The sequence below is a fragment of the Molossus molossus genome, unplaced genomic scaffold (assembly GCF_014108415.1).
Source record: "Molossus molossus isolate mMolMol1 unplaced genomic scaffold, mMolMol1.p scaffold_m16_p_1, whole genome shotgun sequence".
NCBI lineage: Eukaryota > Metazoa > Chordata > Mammalia > Chiroptera > Molossidae > Molossus > Molossus molossus.
This window is the reverse complement of record NW_023425344.1, coordinates 182,525,433-182,548,533: the sequence shown is the minus strand read 5'-3', so window position 1 is coordinate 182,548,533 and position 23,101 is coordinate 182,525,433. Positions and strand designations below refer to the sequence as shown.

The following is a 23,101-nucleotide window of genomic DNA, read 5'->3' as shown; positions in this document are numbered from 1 at the left end:
TATCTATATCTGTATATTATATTTTATATAGATATTACCATATTTATTACTAAGATATGGTAATAGAAATTTGAGGGTTATGGAGATGAAAACTTGAAGAAAAAGGAGTTAGAAGTATTCTACAATCCTAGGCCCTAGGAATGACCGCATACCTACTTTTCAGAGTGCAATCTGATAGAAGGTGAAGACCAGGTAGAGGTAAACGGAGCTGTCTTTCCCAAGCCTTTTGTGGAGAAGCCAGTGAGTGCAGAGGACCACAATGTTTACATCTACTACCCCAGCTCAGCTGGAGGAGGAAGCCAGCGCCTCTTTCGTAAGGTGTGGGGGAGTCAGAGCAGTTGAAGGACAAGAATGAGGTTGTGGGAGGGAAGCTGGAGGATCTGGGGACAAAGTAGAGGCAACATTATTTTTTTCTTCCTTTTCCTTTCAAAGATTGGCAGCCGAAGCAGCGTTTACTCTCCTGAGAGCAGCGTCCGAAAGACAGGATCATACATCTATGAGGAGTTTATGCCAACAGATGGCACAGATGTCAAGGTTATGGTGGATACAGGGATTTAAGAGGTTATAAGTGTCTAGGTGGGCCCAGCCAGTGTGGCTCAGTGGATTGAGTGCCATCCCATGGACTAAGAGGTCCTGGTTCAGTTTTCAGTCAGGGCACATGCCCAGGTTTTGGGCTCTATCCCCAGTAGGGGACAAGGGGGAGGCAGCGATCGATGTTTCTCTTTCACATCAATGTTTCTATCTCTCTCTCTCTCAAAAAAAAAAATGTCTAGGTGGAATGGGGGCTTGGAGAACAAATGGAAGCATGTGGAGGGGGTCATAGAAAATAAAAGATGAATGTGAGTGACTTTCATATTCAGGTGAAGATAACAAGCAGGAGAAGTAAATATTGTAGGTATTTACATTGTTACTATCATAGCAAGGGCAAGGGTGACATGGAAGATGGTCTAATATTGGTAAGTTATTTCTTTTTTCCTTTATTTATTTTAGAGAGAGAGGAAGGTAGAGGGAGAGAGAAATAGAAATATCCATGAGAGAGAACATCAGTTGGACGCCTCCTGCATGCCCCTCACTGGGGATTTGGCCCACAACCTGGGCATGATCCCTGACCGGGAATCGAACTGGTGACCTCTTGGTGCATGGGTCGATGCTTAATCACTGAGCCACACCGGCCAGGCTCTTTTTTTTTTTAATCCTCATCCGAGGACATTTTCCCATTGGTTTCTTTAAGTAGAGTGGGAGGGAAGGAGAGAGGAAGGGTGAGAGAGAGAGTGAGAGAGAAACATCGGTGTGAGAGAGACATATCGATTGGTTGTCTCCCGCATGACCCCAACCAGGGATTGAACCTGCAACCCAGGTACATGCCCTTGATTGGGAATTGAACCCAAGACTCTTTGGTCTGAGTGCCAACACCCTAACTGCTGAGCCAAACTGGACAGGGTGGCAAGTTATTTCTTTTTTTTTTCTTCATTGATTTTAGAGAGAGAGGAAGAGAGAGGGAAAGATAGAAACATCAATGAGAGAGAACATCGATTGGCCACCTCCTACATGCCCTCAACTGGGCATCAGGCCCACAACTTGGGCATGTGCCCTGACCGGTAATTGAACTGGCGACCTCTTGGTGCATGGGTTGACGCTCAACCATTGAGCCACACTGGCCAGGAGGCAAGTTATTTCTTAATAAGGACTAGATGATAGCGCTGGAGTCCCTAGGAGAAACTTTCATAATGATACTTTAGTAGGGGTCAGTAAGAAAAATGTCAGTCTCTTTGTTCTTAATACTCAGGGTATATTTTTCTTTTGTTTTTTTTTACTCTGAAACTAGTCTACAGACCTAGTGCTCATATTGTCTTTTCATATGCAGGGTGAGCTATGAGAATACTCAGTGATGCTGTGTACCTGCAGGTATATACAGTGGGGCCGGATTATGCCCATGCTGAAGCCAGAAAATCTCCAGCTTTGGATGGGAAGGTCGAACGAGACAGTGAAGGGAAAGAGATTCGATATCCAGTCATGCTGACCGCCATGGAAAAGCTGGTGGCCAGGAAAGTCTGTGTAGCTTTTAAGGTAGAGGACGGCCCATGGGGGTGAGGGGTGCTGTGTAATGAGGGAGATAGATAGGAGCAAGGGTCTGGGAATAAAGAATGGCTCTCTTGTTCTCATCTTGCCTCTTTGCCCTACAGCAAACAGTTTGTGGCTTTGACCTTCTTCGTGCCAATGGTCATTCCTTTGTGTGTGACGTCAATGGCTTCAGTTTTGTTAAGAATTCGATGAAATATTATGATGACTGTGCCAAGATTCTGGGGTAAGGGACACAGTGGTTTGGGCTGGAAAGAATGGGCTTAGAGAAGAGAATTAGAAAGCTTTTACTTTAATTTAAATGTTGTAAAAATGGTTTAAAAGGAAAATAGAGAAAGGGCTCCTCAGCCCTCTTGCCTTCCCAACACTGCACTATCCAGAGGTAATTACTGTTAACAGTCTTAGATGTAATAGTATGTGTTTTTCTGATGTATAAACAAATTATATTTATTGTATTAAATGTGATCATACTGTAATACTATTTTGCAACTTAAAAAAAAACTCATCATGTAATATTTAAAACATTAAAAAATGTATAAGAAATGATGAATATGGTGAGTACCCATGTATTCACCATTGAGCTTAAGAAATCAAATATTAAGAATATAGTTGAAGCCCTGGCCAGTTTGGCTCAGCAGTTAGAGCGTTGGCCTATGGACCAGAAAGACCTGGGTTTGGTTCCCACTAAGGGCACATACAATTGTATAGTAAATAAAGAATCCTACTTCACAGAAATTCATTTATCGCAGTAGAATCTGGAACTGATTAACCGCAATGAACGAGTACTGACTGCACCTCAGTTGTGGTTTGTCCCCGCCCCGGTTGGGGTCATGTGGGTGGCAACCAGTTGATGTGTCTCTCTCACATCGATGTTTCTCTCTCTCCCTCCCGCTTTATCTGAAGATAAATGCAAAAAAAAATGTCCTCGGGTGAGGATAAAAAAAAATATAGTTGAAGCCCCTCTAGATTCCTCACTAATTATATCCCCTTCCTTCCCACCCAGAGGTATTTTGTTTGTTAATCTCTAACATTTATTAATATTTTTACTGCAAATATGGGGGTGTCTTTTTTGCATGTTTTTATATCAGTGTGTTCTTCTACAGTGTGATAGTTTTTGTGAGCTTCATTCATATGCGTAGTTCTGGTTCATTCATTTTCACACAGCTTCTTCATGTTTCGCCTTCTAGGAACACCATAATGCGGGAACTCGCCCCACAGTTCCAAATACCATGGTCCATCCCCACAGAGGCCGAGGACATTCCTATTGTCCCTACCACATCTGGCACTATGTGAGCAAAAGTAAAAAATCTGTCATAACCTGCTTAAGGCACCTAAGTCAGACCAGTTGTTACCTCCTGTCCCTGTGTACTCTGGCTAGTGGAACCTGGGTCTCTTCTAGGCAAATTTCTTAATCTTACCTATATTCCTAATTTCATATAATTTTCCTCTATTCTTTGACATGTCAAGTTGGATAAATGATGGTAGGTGGTGTGGGGTGGGATGGGAGAGAAGCTCTGAAAAGTTCCCTATCTTAGGATGGAACTTCGTTGTGTCATTGCAATTATTCGTCATGGGGATCGTACCCCCAAGCAGAAGATGAAGATGGAAGTGACACACCCAAGGTAGGAAGAGTGCCCTAATTTAGACAAATAGATTTTTGTGAGGGAAATGGGGAAGAGGCAGCTCTTAAAAGCTTTGACCGTCTCACCCCATACTGAAGTTTTGCCTTATTTATTCAGGTTTTTCAGTCTGTTTGATAAACATGGTGGCTACAAGACAGGGAAATTAAAACTAAAGCGGCCTGAGCAGCTACAGGTAAGATGGTGAATCTGGCTTGGAGGATCAGTGCTATGAGAAAGATAGATGGTATGGGGAAAAAATGATAGAAGGTATGGGATTGATGGCCTCCATGAGAGACCAGGATGAAAGGATCACTGGCCAGAACTTTGCCTTCTGCATGGATACCCTGTTTCCTCCAGGAGGTGCTGGACATCACAAGGCTGCTATTGGCTGAACTGGAGAAAGAACCAGGTGGTGAAATCGAGGAGAAGACTGGAAAACTAGAGCAACTGAAATCTGTGTTGGAGATGTGAGAAAGGGAATGGGGAAAGGGAGCCTATTAACAGTGAGAACTGGGGACTGGGATAGAAACTCAACTATGAGTTTATCCTACAGGTATGGTCATTTCTCAGGCATCAACCGGAAGGTGCAGTTGACTTACTACCCTCATGGAGTAAAAGGTTCTAATGAGGGGCAAGGTAAGATATAATATCCCCTTCCCATTATCACTCAGATCTTTTATTCTTGAACCCTTAGCTGACATCTACCACAGATTACCTTTCTTGGCTCCTCAAAAGGCCTAACATTTAGATGCCCCCAGTATTTTCCTCAGATCTAGGCTTATTCATTGCCCTTTATTCCTGCAGATCCACAGCAGGAGGCTCTGGCCCCATCGCTCTTGCTAGTACTGAAGTGGGGTGGAGAACTGACTCCTGCTGGCCGTGTTCAAGCTGAGGAGCTGGGGCGAGCTTTTCGCTGCATGTACCCTGGAGGACAGGGTGAGTGTTTGGGGGAGTAAACACCTAGCAAGGCTGGGTTAGAATAATTAGAGGATAAGTTGGGGAAATTAAGGGACTGAGGCAATAGGGAAATTAAAGGGGCAATAGCATTCTTTCTTCCATGTGAATATTTGTAGTATGCGTTCCTGGTCCTTCCCTTTGTCCCTAGGTGACTATGCTGGCTTCCCTGGCTGTGGGCTGCTTCGTCTTCATAGCACTTTCCGCCATGATCTTAAGATTTATGCCTCTGATGAGGGCCGTGTCCAGATGACTGCTGCTGCCTTTGCCAAGGTACACCCTACAGTTCTCCCACAGTCCCAGATTCCTTTAGATAGAGAAGAGAGAGATTGGAGAGCTAGTTGGGAAATTTTAGGGTGTTTATGTGCCGGCTCAGAGAAGTTTCTTCTTGTTTCTGACCCCATTCTATACTACTGAGAATGAACTGAGAATAATTAGTGAGGATAGGCCCCTTGACCTATACCCCAGTTCTCCTAGCCAGCTCTCATTTGATCTCTCAGACCATCTAGGCTTCAGGGGACTATCCTAGACTGAAAGGAAAACTAATAGACTTTGTGCTTCCCCTCCAGGGTCTTTTGGCTCTAGAAGGGGAGCTGACACCCATTTTGGTACAAATGGTGAAGAGTGCCAACATGAATGGGCTCTTGGACAGCGACGGCGAATCCTTGAGCAGCTGCCAGCACCGGGTGAAGGCTCAACTTCACCATATTTTGCAACGGGATGCACCCTTTGGCCCTGAGGATTATGATCAGGTCAGGCTCTCTATCTTTCTGCCCAACATATCCCTGATCTCAAATTTCTGGAATTCTAAATAATAGTGATCAATAATGGTACTTACCATGTGCCAGCTATTGTTTTATGTACTTTCCATACATTATCTTATTTAATCCTTACTCTTTGAGATAAGTATGGGTTCACACTCTTTTATCCACTAGTTCAGAAATCAAAAGGATTTTTATAGGTTTGACACCAAGATTCATTTAGCAGCAAAATATTACATAAATATTTTGAATCTCTGTTTATCCCATTTAGTGTAAATAGTGATATATTTTGCTGCATAAATATAAGTGTGTTTGATTATGCCCTAGGCCCTGCTGGGGGTATTATATAACACATAGCATATGCACTGTATTAACTTCCTAAAGTCTGAAAAATTCTCAAGTCCAAACACATTTAGTCCCAAGGATTTTAAATGAAAGAATGTTTTAATTATCAATTGCTGCATAAAACACTATCCCAAAACTCAGTAACTTAAAACAACCACGGTTTATTGTCTTACTGACAGTTCTAGGCTCAACTTATCTTGTGTGGGGTCTCTCTGAAAATTTCCCAGATGTTTTCCAGGTGTTGGAAATGGAACCATCTGGAGGCTCGACTAGGATGCTGGAATAGCTGGGCTCTTTCTCTTTTCACACTCTCCTTGTAGTCTCAGGGCCTCTCCTCTGCCCATGTTTTCTGCATATGGTTTCTCTAGCATGGTAGCCAGACTTCTTAAGTGGTAACTTAGGGAAAAAAAAAGTGGTAACTTAGGACTCCCCCAAAGCAGAAGCTTCCAAACTTTTTAAAAGTGTAGGCCCAGAATTAGCCCAACATAACTTTGTTATTTTTTATTGGTCAGGCAGTCACAGGGCCAGCCTAGATGCAAGGGAAGGGGAAGGTGGTAAAGAATTAATGGTCATCTTTAATCCACCATAAGAACTGTGGACCTGTACTACTTTTTCCCTATTTTACAGACAAGGAAACCTAGGATCAGAAGAATCTAAGCATCCTTTCCTAGATCACCCAGCTAGTATAACCCAAGGAGTCTATCCTGAGAGCCCAGGCTATTAGCCACTACAGTATATTGCCTCACAATATTAATCACAGTGGATGCCATTACACAATGTGCTGTATATTCAGGCCACTTTTGACTGGGGATCATATGCTAGCCAATGATTTCTACCATCCTACCACTGACAGGTCTTCATTTCTGATAGATTATTATTATTTTTTAATTCTTTTTTTTTTTAAATCCTCACCCGAGGACATTTTTGCATTTATCTTTAGATAGAACGGGAGGGAGAGAGAGAGGAAGAGAGAGAGAAACATTGATGTGAGAGAGACACATCGAATGGTTGCTACCCAGTCCACCCCAACCGGGGCTGCGGACAAACTGCAACCGAGGTATGTGCCCTTAGCGGAAACCGAACCTGGGACTCGCTGGTCCGCGGGCCGACTCTGTAATCATTGAGCCAAACCGACCAGGGCTAAAAAAATTCCCTCTTTCTTTTTTTAAAAAAAGAAACAGGCCTTTCGCATTTTTTTTCTTTATTTATTTTAGAGAGAAAGGAAGGGAAAGGGAGAGAGAGATAGAAACATTGATGAAAGAGAACATCAATTGGCCACCTTCTCCATGCCCCCCACTGGGGATTGGGTCCACAACCTGGGCATGTGTCCTGAGTGGGAATCAAACTAATGACCTCTTGGTGCATGCGTCATTGCTCAGCCACTGAGCCACAATGGCCAGGTTATTTATTTCTTAAAATTGTAGTACCACTTTTAAGTATACAATTCAGTGGCATTAAGTACATTTACACTGTTGTGTAACCATTTTTTATAGATTCTTAAATGTGCCAAATAGCTGAGCACATTGTCTAGAGAATGTTTTTTTTCTGTGATCTTCTCTGAGCAGGACTTGATAAGGACAGGACCTTGCTCCCTCATTTGCCAATCCACTGCTCAATGTCAAATCCAAAAAAAAACCTACCTCCCTTTCTTCCTTTTGCTAGCAAGAATGGAACTTATAGAGACCTAAGCAGAATGTGTGCAATCCACCCACAATCCTCTTCTCTTCTCCTCATTCTTCATTGACTGTTACTGTCCTAAAAGCTTGAGTTGGAACCTAGTTCTGAGGCAGCACCTCTACTCTGTGTTCAAGCTGTCATCTTGTTTAGAGGAATAAGATAATGTTATCTTTTTTAAAAATCCTCACCCAAGGATATTTTTCCATTGATTTTTAGATAAAGTGGGAGGGAAGGAGGGAGAGAGAGAGAGAAACATTGATATGAGAGAGACATATCTATTGATGGCCTCCTGCATGATCCTGACCAGGGCTGGGGATTGAACCCACAACTGAGGTACATACCCTTGACTGGGAATTGAACCTGTGACTCTTTGGTCCATAAGCTGACACTCTAACCGCTTAGCCATACAGCCAGGGCAGATAATGTTATCTTCATTACCCACTCATGAAAACATTCTGTGAAGATTTTGAGGGATTTGGGTTTCATCTTTATTTCCCAGCATTTTCCATGTGGTTTTTTTTGTTGTTGTTTATCCTCACCCGAGGACATTTTTACATTTTTTGTTCAGATAGAGTGGGTAGAGAGAGTGAAACATTGATGTGAAAGGGACAGGCTGCCACCTGCACGACCCAACCAGGGCCAGGGACAAAATGCAACCAATGTATGTGCCTTTAGCAGGAACCGAACCCGGGTCTCTCTGGACCACAGGCCGACTCTCTAACCTCTGAACCAAACCGGCCAGGGCTCCATGTGTTTTTTAGAACTTCCAAAAAAAGAACCTAAGTCTATTTTCATTTCCTCTGGACTCCAAGACTTTTAAGATCAACCCTTCTTAAATGACTGTGTGCTAGAACAGTTCCCTCATCTGAAGGTCCTAGAACAGCTGGTATGCTTAGTAGTTTAAGAGTACCCATTGGAGTGAGCCAACAAACAGATCATATTTGTAGGTAGTCTCTGTAATAAGCTCACAGGAATCTGGGCAATTGGCACTGAGCCTCTCTTGCTTTCCATCTCTCTATTCCCCTCAGCTGGCTCCCACTGGAAGCACTTCTATACTCAACTCCATGGCTGTCATCCAGAATCCTGTAAAGGTCTGTGATCAGGTATTTGCCCTGATTGAAAACCTCACTCATCAGATCCAGAAACGAATGCAGGACCCCAAGTCTTTAGGTGGGTATGAATACTATCCTCCTTTCAAGTTTTCACGTATGGATGTGTTCCTCAGACACTTCTGTGTCTTCTCCTAAATGACAAGACATCCTCATCTCTCTGGTTCCACTTTAGATTCATTAGGATCATTTGTTAGAGGTAAAGTCCTGGCTTTTCTGACTGTCCCTCTTCCTTCCAGACCTGCAACTCTACCACAGTGAGACACTAGAGCTAATGCTACAGCGTTGGAACAAGCTGGAGCGTGACTTTCGACAGAAGAGTGGGCGCTATGATATCAGTAAGATCCCTGACATCTATGACTGTGTCAAGTATGATGTGCAGCACAATGCGAGTCTGGGACTTCAAGGCACAACAGAGTTGCTACGTCTCTCTAAGGCATTGGCTGATGTGGTCATTCCCCAGGTGTGTCTCATAGAAGGGATCTAGCCTGGGGATAGGGGCACTGGGTAAGGAAGGAGAGAAAAGGCAGAAAGGAGGGATGGTATGGGAATCAGGGAAAGGAAACTTAAGAGAAGTTGAGTTGCTACAATTCTCAGGCTCTGAGTAAGTACAAGAGACTAACTGAGGAAAAACCTGGAGAGGGGGAATGTGGTGGATATGAAGGAAGCCCTAGCTCTGAGGTGAAGACAAGCATGATCTTGAGCCTGAGAGTATGACGCAAGAGGAAGACAGGATTCATTAAGGTACTTATCCCTGGCCTGTGGACCCTAGGAGTACGGGATCAGTCGGGAGGAGAAACTGGAAATTGCTGTGGGCTTCTGTCTTCCTCTGTTGCGGAAGATACTTCTTGACCTGCAGAGAACCCACGAGGATGAGTCTGTCAACAAGCTGCATCCCCTGTGAGGGAGGGCTGGGAGGGGTGCTGGATGGAGGGAGGGGCATGTCAGGGGAGCCCTTGGGGGAAATCCATATTGGGACAGTTTGGGGAACCAAGCATAGAAGGAAGGAATCCTGGGATGGAAAGGAGAGAAGTCTTTGAGGTTGGAGGAGGAAGTTTGTGGAGGGGTGGGAAGAGGATTATTTGATGTCGTGAGTGACTTAGCTATTACCTCAGGTATTCCCGAGGAGTGCTCTCCCCAGGCCGCCACGTTAGAACACGTCTCTATTTCACCAGTGAAAGCCATGTCCACTCCCTACTCAGTGTCTTCCGTTATGGTGGACTTCTTGATGTAAGGATCTTTCTTCTTCCTTCAGCCTATGAACATCTTTTCTCTTCTTTCTTTCTTTCTTTCTTTCTTTCTTTCTTTCTTTCTTTCTTTCTTTCTTTCTTTCTTTCTTTCTTTCTTTCTTTCTTTCTCTCTCTCTCTCTCTCTCTCTCTCTCTCTCTCTTTCTTTCTTTCTTTCTTTCTTTCTTTCTTTCTTTCTTTCTTTCTTTCTTTCTTTCTCTGCAAGTTTTCTCTGTTTTCCTTGTCCCCCTGCCCATTCCCTTACCTCTTCTTGTGTTTGGTAGGAGACTCAGGATGCACAATGGCAGCGAGCTTTGGCTTACCTTAGTGCCATCTCAGAGCTCAACTACATGACTCAGATTGTCATCATGCTCTATGAGGACAACACACAGGTGAGGAGCTAACAGAGTGGGATGAGGACAGGCCCCTTTTTTTCTCCTCCATCTCCTCTTGGGAAAACATATTTTTATCCTTGGAATTTGTAGAATCCATCTAGGTGTGGCACCTAGGCACAGCATGACACAGAGCATCTAGGAGGTTCTTAGTGGATCAGAACAGGGGTTTTGGGATGGTGTTGAGCCGGAGAGATACCACAGAACATAGCTCTGGCGTTAGGGAGGGTATGGAATTTGGGACATGTTATAATGATTCTTTTTCTCTCAAAAATTGTTACACATATACCTTTTTCATCTGGCTGCACAAAGATATCTTGAAATATTCTGCTATATGTACTGTAGTAAAGCTGAATTATTATGGAAGATGGATAGGGAGAGTCATAGAAGTGGAAGTTGGAAAGTCCTGCCAAGTGGTGAATCTCAGTGTAAGTGAGAGGATGAGGACAGTGGACTATAGTTAAAGGAGAGCTATAATAAACCATCCCCAGAGTGGAGTATGACATTGACACCTTAGGCCTGGGAGGATATATTCTCTTGAGTTCCTCTCTGTTGTCCCTGCCTGGTCTTCCACCACCATATCCAGTTCCTCCAACTGCCCCTTCATCTGGTGATGCCCCATAGGATCCCTTATCGGAGGAGCGATTCCATGTGGAGCTGCACTTCAGTCCTGGAGTGAAAGGTGTTGAGGAAGAAGGCAGTGCCCCAGCTGGCTATGGATTCCGTCCAGCCTCTTCTGAGGTAGGTCCAGGTGCTGGGATTTGGGACTAGAGGATTTAGGAACCTAGTGGTGGGAAACTTGGAAACAATACAGAGAGGTAAAAGGGTTGGGAAATCTGAGATCAGGAGGCTGGAAGCTATTAACAACTCTCCTATCTGTACCTCTCATTGCATAGAATGAGGAGATAAAAACCGACCAAGGCAGCATGGAGAACCTGTGCCCAAAGAAGGCATCAGATGAGCCAGACCGGGCATTGCAGACTTCGCCCCAGCCCTTTGAGGGTCTTGGCCTCCCAAGGAGATCACCCCTCATTCGTAACCGAAAAGCCGGCTCCATGGAGGTAATGGGAGGGGCTTGGGAGAAAGAAGTGGTGGACATGCTCACAGGACAATAACTGTGAATCTTCTGAATCCCCTTGGGAGGTGATTCTTGGGATCTTAAGTAGAGTCCTCCTGCCCCTGTTGGATATGTTTTACTTAATCTCTTTTTCAAAGGTGGTTTCCTAATAATGTTCCTTTAAACTGGTTGCTACTTCTAAGATTAAAGAGATGCCAGGGAGACGTGCTTGAGAAATAAGGATTTTAAGAGATGAGCTTGAGGAGGAGGACTCTGGATGAATTTGAAAAGACAGTTCTTTAAAAGGAAATATAGTAGAAACAGCATGAACTCTGGGCTAAAATCCCAGTCTTATACTTAGAAGCTGTGTGACCTTGGACATTTAACTTCTCCAAGCCTCATTTTTTTTTTATTATTTATAAAGTGAAAGTAATATCCACTATATAGATGCTCAGTAAACACTAGTTACTCTAATAACAATACAATTATATAAAAGGCTAGGCCTGCCCTGGCCGGTTTGGCTCAGCGGTTAGAGCGTCGACCTGTGGTCCAGAGAGACCTGGGATCAGTTCCTGCTAAGGGCATGTACCTCAGCTGCAGTTTGTCCCTGGCCCCAGCTGGGGTTGTGCGGGAAGTGGCCACTCGATGTGTCCCTTTCACATCGATGTTTCTGCCTCTCTCTCCCCCTCCCACTCTATCTGAACAAAAATGGAAAAATGTCCTTGGGTGAGGATAAAAATAAATAAATAAATAAATAGATAAATACATGAAAGGCTAGGCCTTCTCCATCTATTTGTTGGCTTGGGTAAAAATTATAGCTCATACAGGAGCAAATATGTGGCACTTTAAATTAATCCCTTTAGGGTTATCTATACTCTCACCCTAGAAAGGGAATCAAGTCTGAAAGTCTGTGTTCCCTTTGTTCTAATGAGCAGGTTTATGGCCATGGGCCTTTGTTCTGCTCTTCTTGGAGTTTGTCCCTAATCCTGATTCTAGTTCTCTAACCTAGAGGAAGGAACTGTTGTTAATCTCACATATATCCAGCTAACTGTTCTGGGGTTTTGGTCTGTTTTTTATGGAAAGAACAGACATAGTCATTTTGGCCCAATGGCACTCTTTTTTACCCCATGATTTATCCCAGTCTCAGGGACTCTGACTTTCTGATTTGAGTCCTATTTTGATAGATGAATCTGTTCTCCTGGCTCTGTGCCAGCTCTTCTTAAAAGAATTGGTCTTTGCATTTTAGGAAAGCTAAGAAGAATCTATAACTAACTTACATAGGTTCAGCAAGAGATTTACAGTTAAGATTTTGGAGGAACTTGAGAAGAACTAGTCTCTGTTCTGGACTCATCCTTTTCTTCCTGATGATTTTAAGGTGGATTTGAAGTTGTGAATACTCAGTTTCTTTAGGTGGGGTATGCGTCATTTTCTTTCTAAGTAAGTTAACTTGGTATCCACAGTATACTACTACCCTTCAGGCTCACGTGACTAGATCAAGTGGATAGAATGATATAATCTTCCATCAGTAAACTGCTCCTCCACATCTAAATGTCTTCCCATTCACATGGTCTGCCAGTCTCTCTGGCACTGTTGTGCTTGACCCCTCTTTTCTTCTGGTTTAAGCAGTTGAGAGACATAGGAAAGGCAGAGCTCTCTGTGTATAATCTCTCAGACTTGATGAGATTGACTTCCTTCTTTCAGGCCTAATTTCTTCCTTTCAATTATTATTGCTGCTTATACCATAGCTCATCCAGGATGATGGTTGCCCAAGATGTGTTCCTTAGATTTGCAAGACAATCTTCTGTCTGCTCCTTGGTCACACAGCCTTTTAATATTAATATGTCCTCTCTTTGTTCTATATTATTGCTATTAACTACAACCCTTTCCCCATCCCTTCTTTTCCTCATGTCATCTCATGTTTTTGGACTGTTTTAGAATACAAAATCTGTGACCTTTATAGCAGCTGTGCCCTAGACGATCATTTTCTCCAGCCATATAGTTAGGTCTTCCCAATGGGCACTGGGGCTTTCGGGAGCCTGGGGGTTAAAGGAGCCGTGACCGGCTTTCCACCCGGTCTGATTTCAGGTCATGAACATGCAGTGCACGGGGAACCTGGACCTGATCCCCTTGCGGGGACGGCGCCGCAGGAGGTCAGGAGACCTCCCCCGGCCTTCCCTAGCCATCGGCCTACAGCCCCGGGCTGTGTCCACCACTCACTTGGCGTCCTGCACACAGGTGTTCCTCCCTACTTCATCTTCCTTGTCTGCCTCTGTCTTTGCCTTTTGGGATTTAGGGACTCAGAACACTGTTGGGGGTGGGGTGGGTGTATGTATGTTCGGGATTGTATGATTGGACCCTTGTGGGCTTTTTAGAAATCTGTTTCCTGTCTCTAGGTATGGAGGGGAGGGCTTCTTGGTTCAGATAAGAAACCGAATATGGTTTCCATAGCCAGGGCTGTCCCATGGAAAGAAGAGAGGGTGACTAGACTTTACTTCTTATTGTGCTAAGCTATTGTGATTGGCTTTCTGAGTCCTGCGGAGGGATAGGTAAGATTAAGGAACCCTGCTCTGCCGAGAACTGAAAATAGTCAAACAATGATTTCTCAGATTTGGGATGGGAGGGCTAGGGGCACAGGCATCTTGGAAATAGACATGCCTTCTAGTGTAGCAGTATTCTCTGGACAGTTTCCTTTTCCTCTGCAAACTGCACTGCTTCTTTCCTTTCTTCTTCTTCTCCCTTAAAAATCCTTTGGTTCTTCCAAACTTTTGACATTGCTTGGCTTTGTAGGGGCAGGAATTTAGGAGCTGGGTTTTATTTAGACTACTGAGTTGAAGTGGCAAATGGTAACATAGAATCCTTTTTTCCCAGGTGCTTTCTGAGACTTCATCCTCCAGGCCTGGTGGCTACCGGCTCTTTTCATCTTCACGGCCACCGACAGAGATGAAGCAGAGTGGCCTAGGTATGGTTTTCCAGCGTCTCTTACCTGTTATTGGGAAGGAGTGTCTGTCTATTCTCCAGAGTTTTCTTGTAGGGATTGGGGTCATCCAGTCAGTTGAATTGTCTGGTGGGGTTAGGGAGGATGGATTTGAAGAAGTCATATTTAGGTTGAACTTTGATCTCAGATGACTGTTTCCATTACAGGAAGGTGTTTGTCATCTGGTTTTTCTATACCAACCCCCATATCTCTGGCTGAAGGGCATTTTTCTGGCTTCTCCTCTCATTCCTTATCTGTCCTTCCAGTCTAGCCCAGACCTTAAGGGGCCATGGAGACTCTGAATCTTCAGAGCTATCAGAGACAGAGCTATAAATAGAGGTACTCGTGACCTGTATAAGTGTCATATTTCTCATTTGGAGAATTTGTGCCATGTCTTCCTCTGAGATCTATGTTTATTATATCCCTGCTCTGGCCCCTACTACCTCCATGCCCTCTCCTTCATCCTCTCCTAATCCTATAATTTTTTTTCCCCCTTTCTTCCTGAAAATTGAGGGACAAATCTGAGACTGGTATAGTGACAGAGGCTTCTCTTGGGACTTTGAGGGAATGTCTCTTGATGTTTTTGATTCCTGGAGAGGGGTGGAGAACATCATTCAACCTTTTCTAAGAACACAGGCTGCAGGAAGGACCAAGCCTCAGAGGGTATAGTATTCTTTGGGAGCGGGGAGTGGTCCTTGGGAGGGGCTATCTTTGAACATATTACCTTGTGAACCAGTAACTAAAAATGGCAGTTAGAGATAATTGTGTGGGGTCTGGACTTGGTCCTCTGGCTCTTTGTATCTTATTCTATTATTCTCTCCATTTAGCTCCTTTGATTTTTCTGTTACCTTTGTTTTTGACAGCCAATTTCTTGGCCCCATAATAACATTTGGACCAGCAGAGGGAGAAATATTTTGGTAACTTTTCAGGCTAATTTTTGTTGTTGTTGTTAATTCTCACCTGACGATATTCTTCCCATTGATTTTTAAAGAGAGGGAAGGAAGGGAAGGAGGGAGGGAGGGAGGGAGGGAGGGAGGGAGGGTAGAAGGGAAAGGGAGGGGGAGAGAGAGAGAGAGAGAGAGAGAGAGAGAGAGAGACATTGATGTGAGAAAGACACATTGACTGGTTGACTCCTGAATGAGAGAGAGAGAGAGAGAGAGAGAGAGAGAGAGAGAGAGACATTGATGTGAGAAAGACACATTGACTGGTTGACTCCTGAATGTGCCCCAACCTGGGCCAGGGATCAAACCTGCAACCCAGGTACATGCCCTTGACCGGGAATCAAACCCACAACCCTTCAGTGTGTGGGCCAACACTCTAACCACTGAGCATCACTGGCCAGGGCTTCCGGGCTAATTTTATGGGAGTAAGTTGCCTTCTTGATCCCTGAAATGAGGTAGATGGTTTGGGGCATGAAAAAGAAAAGACAAATGTATAGATCTGTCATGTGAACTTCTCATCCCAGAAGTCCCTATAAAGAATAGGTTTCAGGTAGGCTGGAAAAGAGGATAGATGTGTCTGGCCCAGTTAAGTGAGAATGCTGTCAAGAACAAGGCAGAGGTTATCAACATGGTAGTTGACAAATGGTGTTGGTAAAGTAGAAACTACCCTCTGAGATGATTCAAGGACTGGGCAGGGCAGGATTGGCAGGACTGCACCAGAAAATTATTTAGTGGAGGAAGTAAAAAAGTTTGGTGTGCTCTGGGACAGAGCCAGTTAGTTTCAGCTTTTCTGAAGAAAAACAGACGTATTTAACAACCCTGTTATTCTCTGAAAACCCATTCTAGAGTCTGTTTGAGCATGAAAGGTAGGAGAAGTTACTGTATAGAAGAGCAGTCCTGAATTCCAGGGTGGAGATTATTAGCCATCTGAGCTTTCTTAATTTCTGTGGTGACCCTGAAATAATACTGGGAGCCTTGAAACTATGGCCCCTTCTTTTTTGTTGTTTTTTTTTTTTTTTGCCTGACTGTCCCTCCCGTCTAACTCCCCCCCCCCCCCCCCACTTTCTATGGCCCCTTCTTGGTGGGATCAAAAGAAACTGACCTCCTCTTTATTTTATTCATCTCTCCTATGAATGTTAATTAAGTTCCCAAGCCAAACCCAGGGTGTTGTCTAAGATGGATTTGGAAGTTTGGAAGTAGAGGGGCAAATCCCACAAACTCAGGTGTCAGTCTTGTCTCTTCCTTCCCACTCTGTCTTCGTGGGTTATAGTAGGAGAGGGGACTATGAATCCCATCCCTATTCTTGATCAGATATTTGGGACAATGACTGGCTTGATTTATTTGTTTCAGAGATTTTTCAAGTTTTATTTACTCCTTTGATTGGCAATAGATTTCTCTTCAATTTCTTTGAACTTATATGTGTAGATGTCTAACTTTGAACATAAGGCTTAAAAGACAAACTTTTGAGAGCAGGGGAAAAAACGTCTTTTTTTTGTTTGTTTGTTTCCTGCTCACTAGGTCCTCTTTCTTAGTTGGGTGCTCAGCACATAGTAGGCATGCTCTACATATAACCACCTGACTCTTCACATGCCTTTCAATTTGTGTCCATCTTCACTTCAGAAACAACCTCTTTCTTCTTGATGAAAAAAATAGCTGTTTTTTTTTTTTCCCTAATTGAACACAGTTGACCCTCAAAATCAAGAGACCTGAATTCTAGTCCAGCTTAGCTCCTAACTGTGTAACCTAGAGCAAATGAGATCCCTTTTGAATCTCAGTGTCTTCATCTCTAAAATGAGAAGGTTAAGCTGGAAAACATTTTAGTTCCTTTCAGCTTTAAAAATTCAGTGAGTCTCATACTTTCTTTCTTGGGAAAGGTAAAAAGGCCTAAAGGGAGATAAAAGGGAAGGAATGCCGGATGAAACACTTAGGAGAAATTAGAATTTATGAGAATTTGGGATTTAAGCAGAGTGCTCAAAACTTAGTCTCTAGTTTCAATGAAAGTTCTTTCCTTTTAAACCTATAAGGAACTAGATATCTGGATTCTTCAAATCCTATATCCAGGGTAAGGAACACTGAATCAAATCTAGGGATATCTAGAGGGATTGCCTATTCATTTAGCATTTCTGAGAGCCATGTGCAAAGCATAGTCTATCTCTTTCAGTTGCTTTGAGTCCCCTAATATCACTAACCCTACCTTTGTAGTGGTCCCTTGTATCTGCCATGTAGATCTTCAGGAGAATCCTCACTTTGCTTCCTCAGTATAGTTATGAAAGTAGTGAAAGCTGTTTGTGGCTTTGTGTAGTAGTCACATGATGGCGGCTCTGAATGGCTGTGTGTGCATCTTGATGTTGTCATGTGACATTGTGTGTACTTCTGTGTGGTAATAGCAGCTTTGCGTGGCTACTAATGCACTCCCGGCCTTGCAGGCTCACAGTGCACAGGGCTGTTCAGCACCACAGTGCTGGGTGGCTCCTCCAGCGCCCCGAATCTTCAGGACTACGCCCGCAGCCATGGCAAAAAGCTACCACCTGCCAGTCTGAAGCATCGAGATGGTATGTGGGTGGGTTTGGGGGAGCAACTCTTTTCTTTGTTTGTCCTCCAGCAAGGACACAGTTCAAGAACTATTCATGCTTAAGATGGCACTGATACTGGCCTCATAACAAGTTTTCTTCATCAGTTATAGAGGGAAGAAGGAACCAAGACCCCATCCACCTCCATTTGCACTCCCTCTCACCATACAAGTATTACTTATTTATGCTTATCCCTTCATAATCTCTCACATACAGCCCTGCTACATCAATTTACTCCACCTTTGTATTCTTTCCTGGCTTCTGGTCTATTGGGGTAAGGACCAAGAAGGATGATCCATGGTCAGGGAGAATGCAGTGGAGCCTTGATTAAAATCTGGGAAATCAGGAATGAGGAAGTTGCTTAGCCAAGGCAGGAAAGATGATATGGAACGAGATTGGGGGAAGGGATGAAAGTTTCTACAAAGATTTTCTAAATGATGAGAAAGACGATGTGGTGGTGAAATTAGGTTTGTTTGTGGGGATGTACTGTGGTGGAGATGACATGTGGAGTCCTAAGAAGAGATTATACCAAAGGAAAAATTGAAATATGGTAGTCAGTAATCTAAGGGTGGGGGAGGGAGCATGTCATATACTAACTGTAAAGAACAGAGTATGTTGCTGGCAAATTCCAGAACAGAGGGTGGGGACAGGTGTGGGTATAATCCCCATGATGTCTTTTCTCCCCAGAGTTCTTGTTTGTCCCGGCCGTAAAACGATTTTCTGTGTCGTTTGCAAAGCATCCGACTAACGGTACGTTTGCTTCTGACTCAGCGTCATTCATCCTCACCATGTCACCTCCAGACACAACCTCTGAGTTCTGACACTGACTTTGCCTCTCCTTCCACTGTGTTGACACCCTGCTGTCTCTGAGTGAAACATTCACTAAATGTCCCTCTTGGGATATATCCTTTGTGTGACAAACCTTAGCCTTGGCTGCAGCCTGGCTGCCCTATGCCTGCGGCAACTCAGGGTCTTACTTCCATGGTCACCATCATCACCATTATGTCACTTTTTTCAGCATCATCACCAAAACATTAATTAAACCTCTCTCTTTCCCATCACATGACTGCTGGGCTTTGTACAAACATGATAATGGTCCTCATCTTAGAAAGAGAATAGTATTTCCTATATTATCCTTACCCTCTCCCTCGCCCCCAACTCAGCTTATGTAATTTTGATCTTCCTGTTTTTTTCTCCAACTCTTTTGTTCTAAAGGATCACTAGTTTGTTTCCCTCAGGAGTAATGCTGCATTTCCCAGCTCCCAAGCCTACCCATAAGGACATTGGTCTTGAGTATATAGTTTCCCATCTCCATATTCCTATATCCTACCATTATGTGTACTTGGTGTGGTTCTTGTGCTCCTGACATATGCTTTATGTTACTACTAACCTAGGGATTGGACTTAGAAAACAGTAGCCCAGATTGATCTGGGATAAAAGAGAGAAAGAAAGGAGTAGGAGGTAGTAGGTAAAGGAAAAATAACTGTACCTCGAGTTTTTTCATGTGGTTTCCATGTAGCCCCAGTCTCCCTATGGCACTGCAGTCTCAAAGAAGCTTGAAGTGAAGAGTTAAGATGTCTACTGGGATTCTAGGGGAGCCTAGGAATGAATAATATTTCAAGAATAATGAAGAACTGGGATTGCCCACACTAAGGTGGTAGACCAAAAGCTGAAGGGCTGTGATCTCTTTGTAGGGTGTGGCAGGGGAACCCCAGAGCTTACTCCCTGTTTTATCCTTTCTCTCTTTTTTTTATTATTGATTTTAGACAGAGTAAGAGAGAGAAAGAGAAGCATCGATGTGAGAGAGAGACATTGATCGGTTGCCTTCTGCATACGCCCCTACCGGGATGGAGCCTGCAACCTGGGTATGTGCCTTGATTGGTAATCGAACCCACCACCTTTTGGTGTACTGGCCAATGCTCCTACCAACTGAGCCACACCAGACAGAGAAATATAAGTGTTTTAATAAAAACAATTCGACAGCATTTATTGTCATCTGGTAATAACGTAAGGGTAATGAAAGCAATATGAATAAATGTTTAAGAAATATACTCCCAACAAAGGATACCTAAAAAACACAAACTGTATTGCTTCCCAACAATCTCTCACTTTATTAGTCATTTCTAGTTGGAGATATTTTGTAGCAGAGTAATATTATCTCCTTTTAACACGATTTGACTTAGTCGTTTTCTTGACTTTGTTTTAGAATTAATCTCTTCTGCATCATCTAATACGAGGTTCATATACTCATCAAAACCAATGATACAGCCCTCTATCTGCATATTCACTTGCTCATAAAGCCACGCCTGAATCCTAGATCTATTTTGCAAGTATCTGAAGATGAGGTTGATGGGCTGCACCTTCACTTTCTTCACTTTTTGGCCACGGCCACGGTACACCACGGTGGAAGCTATTAAAGATCACACTAAGCTGTGCACTACCTCAGAAAGCTACTTCTGGAATCTATCCTTTATATCTTTAGTTCCTCTGGGCATTGTCTCTTGTCTTCAAGATTAAGCTAGTTTTGTTATATGTGGTTTTCTTCTGTTCAAGAGCTAAGATTCTCTGAGGAAGGTAAAATTAGCCTGGCTTTCTGACTGGAAAAATCTCCAGGTGCTGATCCTCTGTTCTTCAGCCAGTGGCAGCTGCTAGATTTTAGCCTTGTCGAACATTACATCTCCACTAGGCGCTGCTGAAATCTCCCTAGCTTGACTGGCTTATACTTGTTCAGTTTATATCCCCACCCCAGCCCCCATTTGTGCCTGTCACAGGAGCTCTCCATTCAGAGTGGCATGGCTGTACCTTCACATTTTGCTTCAAACTCTTCTGGCCTTCAGGTGCCACAGTCATCTCCAGAGTAGAACCTCATGCACCAAACCCAACCCCAAAGCCTGGGGACTTGGACTTAAAAGTCATGTTACTTAGGGTACAGAATATAGTACACAGAACTTGGGCCCCTGAAATCAGAGCTAAATTATAGATCTCCTAGTTCTTAGGCTCTAGGAGAAAAGATCCAAATTCATAAAGCAGATCCTCAAACCTATATCTCTGATTTCCTGAAGCCTTGGTTAGCAGCCTCATCAGTTGAAGAAAAGAAGAATTAATTCTACCAAAAGGAGGAGAGGAACAAAGACCTGGAAAATTCAGCCCTGGCCGGTTTGGCTCAGCGGTTAGAGCATCGGCCTGTGGTACAGAGAGACCCGGGTTCGGTTCCTGCTAAGGGCACGTACCTCGGTTGCAGTTTGTCCCCGGCCCTGGTTGGTCGTGCAGGTGGCAACCACTCGATGTGTCCCTTCACATCGATGTTTCTCTCTCTCTCTCTTCCTCTCTCTCCCTCCCGCTCTGTCTGAACAAAAAAAAATGCAAAAATGTCCTTGGGTGAGGATAAAAAAAAAAAAAAACCTGGAAAATTCAGGTATAGTGCAGGAGAGCAAATTCAAGATCTCTTCCAATACCCTGCACAGTTTCTCAGGGGTCTTCTGGCCTTTGTTCTTCTTTTAATTGAGCTTGGAAGCTATAGTGCTTGAGAACCAGAATCTGGGATCTACCTGTTGGCAATAGGAGAACTTTGGACCTATTATGTTTCTTACTAACAATTATCTAGATTTAATATGGCCCTCAGGACAATATGAGGGCCCTCAGGACAATATGAGGGCCCTACCTTGTGGCCAAATCTTGCTTGACTGACCCAGAAATTACAGAGTAGGTGTGCTGCCTGCAATTGCTTGTTTATTAGTCACAACAGTGTGCTAGCCTGCTGCCCCATCATCACCAACTCCTTGCCATGATGTCTGGCTTTGAAATAGCAGCTGGAAAACTAGACTCAATTTTAGAAAGGAGGCAAGGCAGTGCTGTCTCCTTGCTTTGATGGGAGAATATCTCTGAACCTATCATTGCCTCTTCCTCGTAAGCTTTAGTCACATCCTGACTACATCAAGTATACAAATTTGGCCCTCTACTAAACTGCACACTGAACTCACTGAAGTAAATATAATGGAAAAGAGAGTGTGGCTCAGTCTTATCCAGAATGTCAGAGTGTGCCCACTGGATTTGCCAAGACCATTATTTCCTAGGGACCCACACAACTGTCTGACCATTGGTACAAGTGGTGTTTACGTAGATCTGAAACCTCTCCTGACATTCAAACTAAGGTCTCTGGAAACCATAGTCTTATGGGGATACCCTATAAGACAAGTTCTGGTCTGGGAGTTCTGAGCAGTCATCCTCAGCTACCTTGATCCTACCTTCTCTGTACCAACATCCTGTCATCATGTCTTAAAACTCCATATCTTTTACTCAGGATCTGTTCCCTACTGTTTCTGGGACTTCTACATGACTTTTACTATCTTCAACCTTTTTCAACTGAATCACATATATCCACAAAGTTGCCAAGCATGTAAAATAATAAGTGGTTCAGGACTGAAGCTTTTCCACTGACCAGCTGAACAAAGTACAGCTAGACTCACCAGCAGTGGGAAGAAAATATAAAATTATCTAACTTTAGGCTTCTGTGGTAGATACAGCATCTCCAAAGTCCTGAGATTTATGCAAATAATTTAAAAATCTGTATATTTGAACAAGAGTAAAGGATCATTAGCTAATAATAGTGTTTTCACATATTGATTCCATTTAAAAAAAATTTTTTCTTTATTGATTTTTATAGAGAGAGGAAGGGAGAGAGAGATAGAAACATCGATGAATGAGAACATCGACTAGCCACCTCCCGCATGCTTCCCACTGGGGATGGGGCCCACAACCCGGGCATGTGCCCTGACCGGGAATCGAACCAGCAACCTCTTGGTGTGTGGGTCGATGCTCAACCACTGAGCCACACCAGCCGGGTTTGATTCCATTTTTTACATGCTCTGTTTTACACCTGGTTTCCTGCCAACCTCCCATGCCAGCTGTCTAACACCAGCCCTATCTGTGGCTATTTTAGAGTCTGGTCCAGAGGGCCTGGCTGAACCTTTAGGATCCTTTTTAGCTTCATAACTTGATAACCCTATACCATTTTTTACTTTCTTCTCTGAGTGACTTTCAATCTTTATATCTCTATCCCAATCTCATACATACATTAGACTAAGAAGTAGGACCCGTCTAGTGTTTGTCCAAGAACGATCAGGGATACTGGACCTCTAGTCAAGGCTCCCACAGAACTCCCAAGCCAGCTTGCCCCATCCAGAATGATGTGACTTCTGTCTGCAAGCACTGACTGAATTATGCTCAGTGAGAAAGGGGAGGGCCTTGCTGAATGATGAGGTCTCACTAGCCCCTTCTTTTAGACTCACTATGTGATGCCAACACTCTTCTTTCCTGCAAGAGATGCCCAGTGGCTCTGACCATCTCTGCTTCTTTCTTAGCTTACCTTGGAGCTGAGTGGCTCCACTTCCCAG

At 43.7% G+C, this 23,101-nt stretch overlaps 2 protein-coding genes across 15 annotated transcripts in view; one reads left to right on the top strand and one right to left on the bottom strand.

Moving 5' to 3' along the window:
* Positions 1-23,101, top strand: part of PPIP5K1 (diphosphoinositol pentakisphosphate kinase 1) — a 47,304-nt gene that overhangs the window by 6,826 nt on the left and 17,377 nt on the right. For 2 of the 14 annotated variants that reach the window (XM_036254825.1, XM_036254817.1), the window contains exons 7-29: positions 164-318; positions 433-534; positions 1,906-2,067; positions 2,184-2,305; positions 3,267-3,368; positions 3,615-3,701; positions 3,819-3,894; positions 4,059-4,168; positions 4,255-4,337; positions 4,506-4,637; positions 4,807-4,928; positions 5,225-5,407; positions 8,467-8,608; positions 8,787-9,010; positions 9,320-9,447; positions 9,663-9,777; positions 10,059-10,166; positions 10,791-10,907; positions 11,063-11,227; positions 13,309-13,458; positions 14,092-14,182; positions 17,565-17,690; positions 18,396-18,458. In XM_036254825.1, the coding sequence (XP_036110718.1) occupies positions 164-318; positions 433-534; positions 1,906-2,067; positions 2,184-2,305; positions 3,267-3,368; positions 3,615-3,701; positions 3,819-3,894; positions 4,059-4,168; positions 4,255-4,337; positions 4,506-4,637; positions 4,807-4,928; positions 5,225-5,407; positions 8,467-8,608; positions 8,787-9,010; positions 9,320-9,447; positions 9,663-9,777; positions 10,059-10,166; positions 10,791-10,907; positions 11,063-11,227; positions 13,309-13,458; positions 14,092-14,182; positions 17,565-17,690; positions 18,396-18,458 (2,865 nt within the window). Of the gene's footprint in view, positions 1-163; positions 319-432; positions 535-1,864; positions 2,068-2,183; positions 2,306-3,266; positions 3,369-3,614; positions 3,702-3,818; positions 3,895-4,058; positions 4,169-4,254; positions 4,338-4,505; positions 4,638-4,806; positions 4,929-5,224; positions 5,408-8,466; positions 8,609-8,786; positions 9,011-9,319; positions 9,448-9,662; positions 9,778-10,058; positions 10,167-10,790; positions 10,908-11,062; positions 11,228-13,308; positions 13,459-14,091; positions 14,183-17,564; positions 17,691-18,395; positions 18,459-23,101 lie in introns of all 14 variants that reach the window. The other 12 variants (XM_036254889.1, XM_036254880.1, XM_036254832.1 and 9 more) reach the window with 9 other exon arrangements.
* On the bottom strand, positions 19,832-21,977 carry LOC118640163 (small nuclear ribonucleoprotein E-like). Its single transcript, XM_036277030.1, has 2 exons — positions 21,953-21,977; positions 19,832-20,118 (listed from the first exon to the last, which is right to left on the bottom strand). Exons 1-2 carry the CDS (start codon positions 21,975-21,977, stop codon positions 19,832-19,834), a joined length of 312 nt encoding a protein of 103 aa, XP_036132923.1.